At 37.6% G+C, this 12,196-nt stretch overlaps 1 protein-coding gene across 4 annotated transcripts in view; it reads left to right on the top strand.

Moving 5' to 3' along the window:
* The window catches only part of AKAP6 (A-kinase anchoring protein 6), a 607,701-nt gene that overhangs the window by 454,271 nt on the left and 141,234 nt on the right, over positions 1–12,196 (top strand). For all 4 annotated transcript variants that reach the window (XM_082617945.1, XM_082617944.1, XM_082617947.1 and 1 more), the window contains one exon: positions 11,339–11,487. In XM_082617945.1, coding sequence (XP_082474071.1) covers positions 11,339–11,487 — 149 coding nt within the window. The remainder of the gene's footprint in view (positions 1–11,338; positions 11,488–12,196) is intronic.

Below are 12,196 nucleotides of genomic sequence, written 5' to 3' on the forward strand. Positions count from 1 at the left end.
AATCTTCTGCCACTATGTCATATGTGAGATTTTTTTAAAAATGAGAATAGCTTACCTTTTTGGTGTTTGCAGTTAGTTTTTTTCAAATTAGGAAAGACTATTCTTTTAAAAATCACTATGGAAACATTCTGCAAGAATAGTAAGCTTTTGTTACATATATCAAGGTATCATAATAAAAATGGTGACATGCTAGTCTACTCATATAACTAGACTTACATTGGAATCACATTTTATTTATTATTTATTTATTTTTAGGATTTTTTTTTATGTGGACCATTTTTAAAGTCTTTATTGAATTTGTTACAGTATTGCTTCTGTTTTATGTTTTGGTTTTTCGGCCACGAGGCATGTGGGATCTTAGCTCCCCAACCAGGGATCGAACCCGCACCCCCTGCTTTGGAAGGTGAAGTCTTAACCCCTGGACCACCGCGGAAGTCCCTGGAATCACATTTTAATTGTCACGTTTTTTTAGACTTATTTGTAGTGCATTTTCTTTTTATTTATAATGAAAATGTAAAGTTTTTTTATTGTGAAGTTGGTCTGCTGATTAGAGCAATTAGTCGATGTGTTCTTGTTATTTTTCAGAAAATGCACGAGAAAGATGACAGCTTCTATAAAAGCTCTTTGTCTTGGGGGTGATACTGAATATTACTTGTAGAGGAACCAATTGGAGACTCTATTTATTGTGCAAGATCCTTATAGCCTAAGATAAAGTGTTTAACTTTTAATAGATTGTATCAATTGAGGCTCAACCAAATGCCAAAATCAACAGACACCCAGGCTCACAATAGTGTGTCTAAATGAGAAAGTTTACCTTTTCCAGGGATGTAATCAAAATATTCCTTTTTGGAACACTAAGAGTATGAAAGGGAAATGATTATGGTTCCCTACTGACATACTGTTATGATTGACAGGAAAAACCAACATGCATGCCACCTGAGACATCTTGTTCAGGAACTTTCTGGAGGGTAGTAAATTGGTGTTGGCACAAACACAAAAAAATAAAATGACTTGATTCAGCACTTTTCAATTCTAAATCCCCAAACACTAAAGAAAGAAGTAAATATGCATCAAATGATCAAAATTTATATTGATTTTTATTCTACATTAGCAGCTCAAAGTCAAGACTCTTGACAGGGTGGATGTCGGTTTGAATGATTCTCTTTGAAATGAGGATACAGGCACTGAGCTGAGTGCTACCGTGCATTCCTGAACCATAGGCCCTGATTATTAGAACCCTAGGAGGCTAAATTTTTAAAAGAACAGTATAAAGGCAGACTTGTTCAGTTCTGTTTTGATAGCTAAATTGTTATTATTAGTATGTAAAGTAATTCTTGTTGTTCCTGCTTCATTCCTTCCTTTCTATCACCATCTAAGGACAACTATTTTATAGAATTTCAAAGGAACTGGAGTGCTCATTGTAGTCATAGAGTTAATAGCAGCATTTGCCAACATAATTGTACTTGGGAAGGAACTGCCAGTCCTGCAGGGCAAGAGAAACTAAGATTGTATCTTCACATTATACATCTTTAATTTTTAGTTTCTGCCAGAAAGTACATAAGGATTTGCTGTAGTGGAATTTGGAAGATGGGAATAAGGATACAGCTGAAGAATATAAACACAGACTTGATGCCTGTGTCATCGTGCAGAGATTTGCTAAGGAAACAGTAATGGAGAAACATCGAAATTCTAATCATCCCCTCCAGTCCACACAGTGTAATCACACTCCCTTCCCACCCTAGTTCATGACATAAGATGCTGAATTTTTAATCACTTTAACTACTTCCATTGCAAAGAGGAGGAGGGTGGTGGTGGATAAGGCTATCCACAAATGCGATTGTGTGATATATTTGTTCTTTATGTTTGTTAGGTGGAGGCGTTATTGTCGTTGTTTTTAATAAACATCTCATCTATCATTAACATGGAGGAAGGAAACATTTTTCTTTACACACAAATGCAGAAGAAATAATGAAAATAGCATTCATGTTAATTTTTCTGCTTTGTTTAAATGCTTACCATTTAACAAATATCATTAAGGACATAGCTTTAAAATTGAATTTCTTAAACATTACAGTGAATGGTTTTAATGGTTTGCAAATAGCACCAAGTCAATAGAAATAAAGATGACCTTTTAAAGATATATTTTTTACTTAAATTAGTTATCTTTTGCAGTTGTCCTGAGTTAATTATCCATGAATATAAATATAAGTAAACCTTGGGAACCTAAGGCTAGTTTTTCTGGGGCTGCCAATATGGTCAGAGAAGTTTTATATCCTAATGTACAGATCAGTATATACAGTAATCTTTGCTAAGTATAATATTGAAATAGCTTTGAGATTCTTGTTAAATTTTTAATGTATATTTAACTTTAAATGGGAAAATATTTATATATTTAAATACTTTTATAACTTTCTTATCCATTGATAAAAAGAATATTCTAACGAACTTACTGTTTCTTTGACAACATTTTCAAAGTGTGATATTGGTCATATCCTTGAATAAATATTGTAGCTCCTATTATGCAACATAATTTTCTGTAATTCTAGGTTTAGGTTCCCTAAGGACAGGCACCATGTCTGACCCAGATTTGTATCTTTTTTTTTTTTTTTTTTTTTTTTTTTTTTTTTTTTTTTTTTTTTTTTTTGCTGTACGCGGGCCTCTCACTGTTGTGGCCTCTCCCGTTGCGGAGCACAGGCTCCGGACGCACAGGCTTAGCAGCCATGGCTCACGGGCCCAGCCGCTCCGCGGCACATGGGATCCTCCCAGACCGGGGCACGAACCCGTATCCCCTGCATCGGCAGGCGGACTCTCAACCACTGCGCCACCAGGGAGGCCCCAGATTTGTATCTTGTACAATGTCTTACATATAAGAGACTTCCAAAATATGTTTGTCAAATGAAGAAATGAAGACCTTTAATCAGCTTTACTCCAAAGAGACACATTGCTCCTTAGTCCTATGACTCCCTGCTCCAACTCTGTAGGAGAAGGAGGCTTTGTTACTCCATTCAGTTGTGCACACAGGGCTGAAGAGAGACTCTCATCCTTTATAATGCCAAATATTCTTTGTACTTAGTTAGAATGTAGCTAATCATGGATGTGTGATAAATGTCTTCAGAGAGTTCATTTCTAGACAAAGGAAAGGCACTTTGAATTCAGTTCCAAAGATGAGTTATTTCAGGAAACTATGAACCTCCAACAGTGATGGCAAAAGCAACAACGCACAAAATAACTGGGATCTTGGGGGAAGAAAACACTGTAGAGGTGACAACGCTAAATCCTGGAGTGAGTATGAGGAATTCTGCCAAACAAAAGCATGGAGATTTCCAAGTGTAGATTCTAATCAACCCTGAAAGTCCTTGTCAGAGCCTGTGGGGGTCTAGAGACTGAAGGTGTTTCCAGAAGGATGAAGCCAGTTGGGCTAGTTGCATGAGAAGGATACTATGGGGAGGCGAGAGGGGAGGCATAGTAAATATTTGTCTAAGGAATAAGAGAAAAAGGCATGTGATTAGAGACAGTGCATCAAAGGGTAAAAAAACAAAACAAAACAAAACTAGTAAAAGTAGGAAGATACTCCCAAATGACAAAATTATTGTCAGAAAAAGTACAGTTCCCCTCCATTGTATTGATGGATCCCCATGGTCTTCCTGAATTGGTGTGGATTCTTCCAAACTGTGACATTGCTAATGTTTCTTCCAAAAGCTCAAATGACTCTTTTTTAATGGGAAATCAGATTTTATTAAACTAAAACAAGTTCTTACCCAGAAGACTTAAAACTTCATTTTGAAATGGATTGTACAACTTACTGCATGATGACAATAGCTGAAATTTTCATTCTATAAGTGTGAGACCATCGTGGTTAGTTTCTAATATAATATGTGACATATAGGATCACTCTATTAGCTGAATAAAATATTACCAAATGACTCGAAATGAGCTTTTCTTTTCTTCTTCCTTTTTTTCCTAGATAAAAGTAAACAAGTTGTATATTACAATAATTTTCTGTCAAAGAAAAAACTAGTCTCCTTTCTAAGAGAAAATGAAGCCAACTATTTTAAAAATCAAGCTGAGGCTACAGCCTTCAAACTATGTTTTATTTCTTTGTAGACTTTAAACGATTTTAGATTTTCAAACTCAGTAAAATCTATTCAGCTAATTTGTATAGAGTGCCTATCACATACTGTGTGCTGTGCTGGGCGCTGGAGATGCAGCAATGAATACATAGATGAAAGTCCCTGTCCTCATGTGGGTTCCAGTCCACTGGGGGAAGGTGGACAATACAAAATAAGTTACATATTTTAGCTACACATGGTGAATATGTATAAAGGATGATAAGGATTGATGGGGGTGGGGGTCGGTTGAAGTATTAAGTAGAAGATCAAATAAGACCTGAATAAGAAGATGACATTTTCAGACAAGACCTGAGGGAGGTTAGGGACCAAGCTAGCATGCAAACAAGACCAAATGTCCCTAGAGCATGCCCACAAGCCATGCTGGAGCATGTCCGGATAGGTTGAAGACTGAGGACTCAACTGGGGAATTTGGACAACAGCCTAGTTGGAGTGTATTCAAGAGAAAATAGGAGAGGGATTGGACATAGTGAGTATAGATAATACACGTAAAAGTGACTTTGCTGTAATGGAGAACAGAGAAATGGGGCTTTAGCCAGAGGATAGATTGGTATCAACTGATCTCTAGAGATTATTTTTCCTTTTTTTTTTTTTTTACCATGGGAGAAACAGCATCTGGGGGTGGGGTAGTAATGTGCTAATGAGAATAATTATAGTAGAGAGGAAAAACTTAATGAAGGGGAGAAGGGTGGTTTGCTGCTGGGGTGATAATCTTTGCGTAGATAAGAGGGGGTCTAGTGCCTAAGTAGAGGGGATTGGTCTTGGATAGAAATACGGACTGTTTCCACAGAAACAGGAGAGAAAGCAGAGGATGTGGACCCAGATGCAAGTGGGTGGGTAGATGTGGTGGGAAGCTATGAAGTACAATATGAATGAGCAGGCAGACCTGCAATGGCATGAGTTAAGAAAGAGTAAAATTAATTATTTAATATTCTCAGGATACTTAACCCAACAAAGGATGCTGTGACATGCAGTGATATGAAATAATTCATATTTCTTAACTAAATCAGTGCTTTTTAGGGCAAGGATAAGGCATATGTCTATATGTGATTATAAAAGTAAGTATGTGTTTAATCCTTAAAGACTGTTAGAATAACTGGAACTTACCTCCCCACCACCAAATTTTTCATGGGCTAACTATTTTGTCGTTAGACACAATATCAGAGGAAGGTAGATGGTTGAGTAATTATTCAGGCCCTGGAGAAGACCGTTGAATTTGGATCACCACATACCAAGCCAAATTTAAATAAAATATTTTAGAACACTGTCTTGTGTTCTGATTAAATTATTAATTTGTAGTCTAAATTTGAAGGAGTATCTGTAGTGATTTAAGCTATAGGTGCATACAAAATAAAAGGGGAAAACATACTAACAATGATAAGCAGCAAAGCAATTGTATTAAACCTCAGATGAGAAGGCACTGTTTCTAACTTTATTATGTGTATTAGTCTGCTAGGGTGGCAATAACAAACTACCACAGACTAGGTGGCTTAAACAACAGATTAATTAATTTATTTCTTACAGTTCTGGAGGCTGGAAGTCCCAGATCAACATGTTGGCAGGTTTGGCAGGTTGGATTTCTGGTGAGGCCTCTCTCCTTGCTTGCAGATGACTGGCTACCTTCTCATTGTGTCCTCACATGGCCTTTTCTCTGTGGGATGGCTCTGCATCTTCTTATAAGGACACCAGTCCTGTTGGATTAGGGCCACACCCTTGTGATCTATTTAACCTATTTAAAGACCCTGTCTCCAAATACAGTCACACTGGGGTTTAAGGCTTCAACATACAAATTGAAAAGTTATGACATTATGTGTCCTGAGTCTATAACATTATGTTAAACGTTTACTAGAGAGATATGAGTTAATAGAATCTCATAGGCATTCCCCCTGTTTGGGATGCTGGGCTTCTGGCCTCTTGGAAGCTGTTGATTCCCTTCTCAATGCAATGTTCTCAAAGTACACCAGGAGGTAGGAACTTTATGAGCATATTTGGACTAATCCATCAGACAGCTATGTTCCCATGACAGAAAAAGGGAGATGGAGGAAGATAATGCCATCACAGAAACAATGTCATCTTTTGTTGGCAGGTCATTGGATAGGGTTCCGATTCCCTAACCTGACATCCTCCATAGCATATCCCCTTCTACTTCAGCCTCTTCATCCAAATGCCCCCAAAACTCCAGCCACCATTCTCTGAACATGCCACATCCTTTCATAACTCTGGGCCTCTGAACAAAATGAGGTGCTCTGCCTATGCCTATAAAGATACCCATCTGCTTCTTTACCTGACAAAGTCATAGCCATACTCCCAGATCTGGCTCAAATGCCACCTCTATCAAGCCTTTACTGCCTACTTCTCACCTTCAGGCAATTAGTTGTTTTATTTCCCATCTTCCCCCACAATCATTTCACTTGGCACACTTGTAGGTATCTGTTGGCATGGCTCTTTCCTCCACTACACTGCAATCCCTTGAGAAAAGGGGCTATGTTTTGTTATTCTTTGTACCCACAGTCCCTGGTGCAGTTTATGAGTAATAAATTATTTACTGAGCCCCTATCATGTTCCAGATACTGCCAAGGTGCTGGGAATACAAAATGGCTGAGGAGAGAGACAGACAGTGTCCCTGTATGGAGCTTAGAGTCTGGAGGCAGAGACAGAAAAAGTGTAAGCCAGCAAATGTAAGAATTTTAAGTTGTGATATGTGCTGTGAAGGAAATGAACACTTCCGAAATGGAGAAAGATAGAGTGGATCTACCTTTGATAGGGTGGTGAGGGAAGGCCTCTCTGAGAAGTAACATGTCAGCTGAGAGCTAAAGGATGAGAAGATGTTAGCAAGAGAATGTTCCAGAGAAAGGGAACAGTATATGCAAAGGTCCTGAGACAGGAAAGAGCTGTTTAAAGAACTGGGAGAAGGCAAGCATGACGGTGCATAGTGATCAAGAGGGAGACAAGTAGGAAAGGAGGTCTGAGACAGGCAGGAACCAAATCTAATGAGCCATGGAAGAAGTTTGTGTTTTAGATCTGATTGCAGTATGAAACCAGCTCAGTTTTATAGAGACCACTCTGGTACTGTAAGGGAAGAGATTAGAGGGACAAGAATAGGTGAGGGGAGATACATATTAGAAGATAATTGCTGTACTACAGGGGAGAGATGATGAAGGCTTGGACCAGTCTGGCAGCAGTGCAGACTGTGAAGACAGACTGGAGAGACATTTTGAAAGAGGAATCAACAGAATTTAGGGAGTAACTGGCTGTGGAAAATGAAGAAGAGGAGTCATGGAAGACTCTCAAGTTTCTGACCTAAGCAACAGATGGTGCCATTTATTTAACGGGAAAGTCCTAAGAACAAAGTTTCGGGGCACACGATAAGGATGAGAATGGAGAGTGTTTTAAACAGTGTTTAAACAGTGTTTTAAAGTAAATTCAATTAGCAATGTCAGGTGATTGATTGGGTAGGTAGTTATGGCACTCAGAGGAGAGAATAGGAGGCCATTACTACGTAGATGGCATTGAAAACCATGGAAGAGAGTATAAAAGAAAAGAGATCCAGAATTAAGCCCTGAAATAACAACAACCAGTGATCCCAGATGCAATTCAAAAAGATCAATGAACTATCTATAAAATAGATTTGGGGATGGCAGAGAAAGAGGGAGGGAGAGTGTTTGAGAATCCATTGCATTAGGTCAGCTAAGGTGTAATACAGGCCTAGATTAGAATAAGTGAGAACTGATTCTTTTTCTCTTCTCATCATACACCATCTCCCATGGCATTCTCATTTCCTCTCCTAATGTCAACCATAGCCTCTGGGTTTATATTTCAGTCTTAATATTTCCACTTGCTTGCTGAACATCTCATTTGGGGAATCACACCAGTACGTCAAACCAAAAGACTCAATTCCAGCTCATTTGTTCCATTCACCTGTACTGCTGTTTTTATATTCCTACTCCCATTGACGGCACCTACCAGAAAGTGAGAGGTGGATCTGTCACTGAGTCTGTTCCCTCTTGTTCCTTTTTATTTTCCTTAATAGGTTGCTAAATCCCATTGATTACAATCAATCCCATTGATTGATTAGTAGGATCAGTAATATTATTTAATGTCTTAGTTTCCATTTGTAAAATGTAGTCACTTTTAAAAGTATCCACAATTGTCATAGATGCTAAGAAATGAAATTCTTTTAATCAAAGATTCAGTGTTACTATTTTTTTAAGAACTATAGTTTCTTCAAATCTTTTTCTTAAAAATTTACCTTTGGACTAAGATACAGTATGAGAAAAAGTTAAGACAGTTTGCAGAGATATTTAGACTGGCAAAGTCATTCAACCTTAGCAGAAGAAGCAACTTTGGTTCTATTTTTATCATCACGTTTAGGAATGAATCACTGAAAGCAGAGATAGAAATAGAGATGGATAAGAAAAGACCTGGGCCATCTAATTCATCTCCTTGTTAGTACAGGGAAGTTTCCTATGTCAAATGCCTTTGAGATATTGTGCAATAAAAGTCTTAGATTAACAACATTTCAATCACTTTTGTAAGGTGGCTAATTATTTTTCAAGTTGCTCTCAGCATTGTTCTCTGAGCTCCTTTCCATGTATCCCTGTCATGAGAGGTGTTTCCCTCTGTGCACAGAAATGGCCTAGGATCTCAAAGGGATGAACTTCAATTATTCTTCTATAGTAGTGATGAGTCTGTATTAAGTTGGCCTCCCTCTTGATGATGCTTTTTGTGACCAGTGGCACACATTTGTGAAATCTTTACCCAGAACAAGCAGTGGTCTAATTTGCTACCTTAGGGTGGTTAAAAATTAATGGGAACCTGTAGGGATCAGACATGCCCCTTGGCATCTGATGGTGTAGATTCAATATTTTAATGGGGTTACCAATAGAATACTTTGTGTGGGATGTCCTCCTCAGTATCCCTATAGCGTTGAGGAGGGGAGGGGTGTGGGGGGGTAGCATTTGGAAAGATTGTTTTTAGGTTCTTTTTTAAAATTATTATTACTGTTATTTTACTTAAGTAGAGTTGATTTACCATGTTGTGGCAATCTCTGCTGTACAGCAAAGTGACTCAGTTATGCACACACAGACGTTCTTTTTTTATATTCTTTTCTATTATGGTTCAGGATATTGAATATAGTTCCCTGTGCTATACAGTAGGACCTTGTTGTTTATCAGTTCTAAATGTAATAGTTTGCATCTACTAACTCCAAACTCCCAGTCCATCCCTCTCCCTCCCCCCCCCCCCCGGCAACCACAAGTCTGTTCTCTATGTCTATGAGTCTGTTTCCGTTTTGTAGATAGGTTCATTGTGCCATATTTTAGTGATATCATATGGTATTTCTATTTCTCTTTCTGACTTACTTCACTTAGTATGATAATCTCTAGTTGCATTAAATTCTTTGACTATTGTTCAGTATCTCTCAGTTATCTCCTATTTAGTTACCTAAGAATATTGTATGCTCTTTTGAAAGATATATTCTGTTGGTTTTTTCTAATCATTGACTCCCTCTATTCAGTTTCATGTACCTCCCCCCAACTGTTAAAAAATATTCTTAGGTCTGTAGGTATCATTTCTCCAAATTCTATGATATCTGCAAACCTCTGAGTTGGCACTCTTCTGTGTTGCCATTAATATGCTCCATACCTTCTCTTTCACTATCTATTAATAAATATGCCGAATAACACTAAATCTAGTATTTCCTTTGTGCTTTTCCATCAGCCATACCCCTCTTCCCATACTGAATGTACTCCATGTAACATTATCCTTTGTTTATACTGTTTGGCGTAATTCTGAATCCAGTTGAGTCTATTCTTATTCAAGCCAATTAGTTTGGGCAAGAAGAGTTTACATGAACCAATACATAGATTGCAGTTCTTCATTGATTTCTGAAACTTCAGTTATATGAGTATAGTAATTTTAGCATTTTTAAAGTTCTTCCTCAGTATCTAGAACATTCATAATTAACTGCTTGTGGAAAACAACAAAATACGAACTCTAGAGTGGTTTGAGATCTTACATTTCATAAGCTATCCGTTTCCTTTACAGAGTCCTGATTTGCCCTTTTAAGCAGCTGCTACTTTGCAACACTCTCTCTTTTTCTCCATGGTTGAGTCTATAAAACCAGAGACCAGGCAAAAGGCCTTGGTTGGCACTGGACACAAAGAGTAGGAGGTCATGCCTGACTTTGCTTTTCCCACATGTTGTAGAATTCTGGCAACTACCCAACAGCTCACCCAGATCTGTTTTTTTGTAGGAGAATATATAATTAAATTATAAAGAAGTAGAAGTGTTAAGGCTATTGAGAAATGTTAACGGACGTGTTGGATTTAGTGAAGCGTGCCAAAAGAAAATAAGAGCTCCTTTGGTCCACAGTGCACATAACTCATCATTGCCCTTTCCCTTCACCATAGGCAAGCATGCCACCAAGAAGACTTCATTCCCCGTCTCATCTGGTGTTCTAGGGAACTCTAAAGCCACAGGGATCACAACAGCTGCAATAAATAAAGCATCTATTCAATACATTCCATGCCAAATATTATTCAGCATTCTTTTGGCCTTGGTTTGACAGAAAACAGCATGGTGAACTTACTACCTCTCCCTGTACTACAGTGAGCCCCAAGTATCTATGAAAGATTTAACAATTCAAGCCTGCATGTAAGCAAAATCACTGTTCTCTCTATTTTAACATTATTAAGACAAAATACAGAGAACCAAAAAAAAAATGTAATACAGGAAGTCCGTTGTCACTATTGGAAAGGTATTGAATTAATACTAGGCTTTTTTATCCTCCTCGGGGAAGATAATGAGAAGCATTCAGAGTATGTGTCCATGCAAATGTATGGGTCGGAGGGGGAATCTTTAAAAAAATAAATGTTACATATGTGGCAATACGAGGAAGAATATTATTAAGGAATTTCACAGAATTTTTATGTAAAGTCTCATCATACAGTATTATGATCTCAGGGATATTTTGTGATATTTACTGAGTCTTCTGAGAATTCATTTATTCAGGTCATATTTTAAGGAGGAACTTATAAGATTCAAATCTAAAATATAATTCTGTAATATGCCCAGCTGATCCCATTAAATCCAACCTGAAAAGGAGCAGTATAATGATGTGAACAATTCCCATTCTTTGAGTTGTTACACCTCACTTGAAATGCATTCCTTCTGGATTAAAACAGCAATTCCTCTTTTTTTTCTCTCTCCAGGCTGAGGTTCAACTATGCTACCTGGAAGCACAAAGAGATGCTGTTGAGCAGATGTCCCTCAAGCTGTACAGCGAGCAGTATACCAGCAGCAGCAAGAGGAAAGAAGAGTTTGCTGATATGTCAAAAGTTCATTCAGTAGGAGGCAATGGGTAGGGAACTATTCTTTTTGTTGTCTTATTCTCACTAATCTCTACTTTTTCAGTGATGTTCCACTGGTAGGTGTTAGGCAGGCATTTCGTCCCTAGCTAAGAAGAGAAGCGCAATAGACGAGGCATTTATGTTCTTTTCCATTCATTTCAGAATTGAAGACTGTGGATTTTATCAGTGTGTCATCTCAACCAGAACTTCCTAACTTTGTTATTATTGTTTTCAAAACAGCCTTGTGATTTTATGAGTATTTCTGTCACTACACTGTGCCTGTAAGTTTTTTCAGTGTATTTCCCCCTCTTTAAACTTCACCGTTTATTTTAAAGTCTATAGAAGCAACTTTTAAATACCAGAACCTCACTGGAAACTTGGTAGAACATAATTTTTCTGAAAAATATAGATATTTAATAATTGTTTAGGGACTATGAGCTAACCAGTTTGTCACATAAAGTCAACTGGAATAATGGACTAGCGCTTATTGTCTGTGGTATGTGAAAAGACCCAGCAACTTCAATGACCCACCAACAATTTCATTCAGCCTGAGACTAATGGACTAATGGCTGTCTTTATATTGTACTAACTACCCATGCTATTGAATAGTTAAGTCATGCATTCAAATATTTCCAAATTACTTTAAAGTTATGCGAACATTGTGTGTGTGTATATATAAATATGTATGTATATATAATACACGTATAGAATTTTTTAAAA

Source organism: Mesoplodon mirus (assembly GCF_964341445.2).
Source record: "Mesoplodon mirus genome assembly, chromosome: 4".
Classification (NCBI taxonomy): Eukaryota; Metazoa; Chordata; class Mammalia; order Artiodactyla; family Ziphiidae; genus Mesoplodon; species Mesoplodon mirus.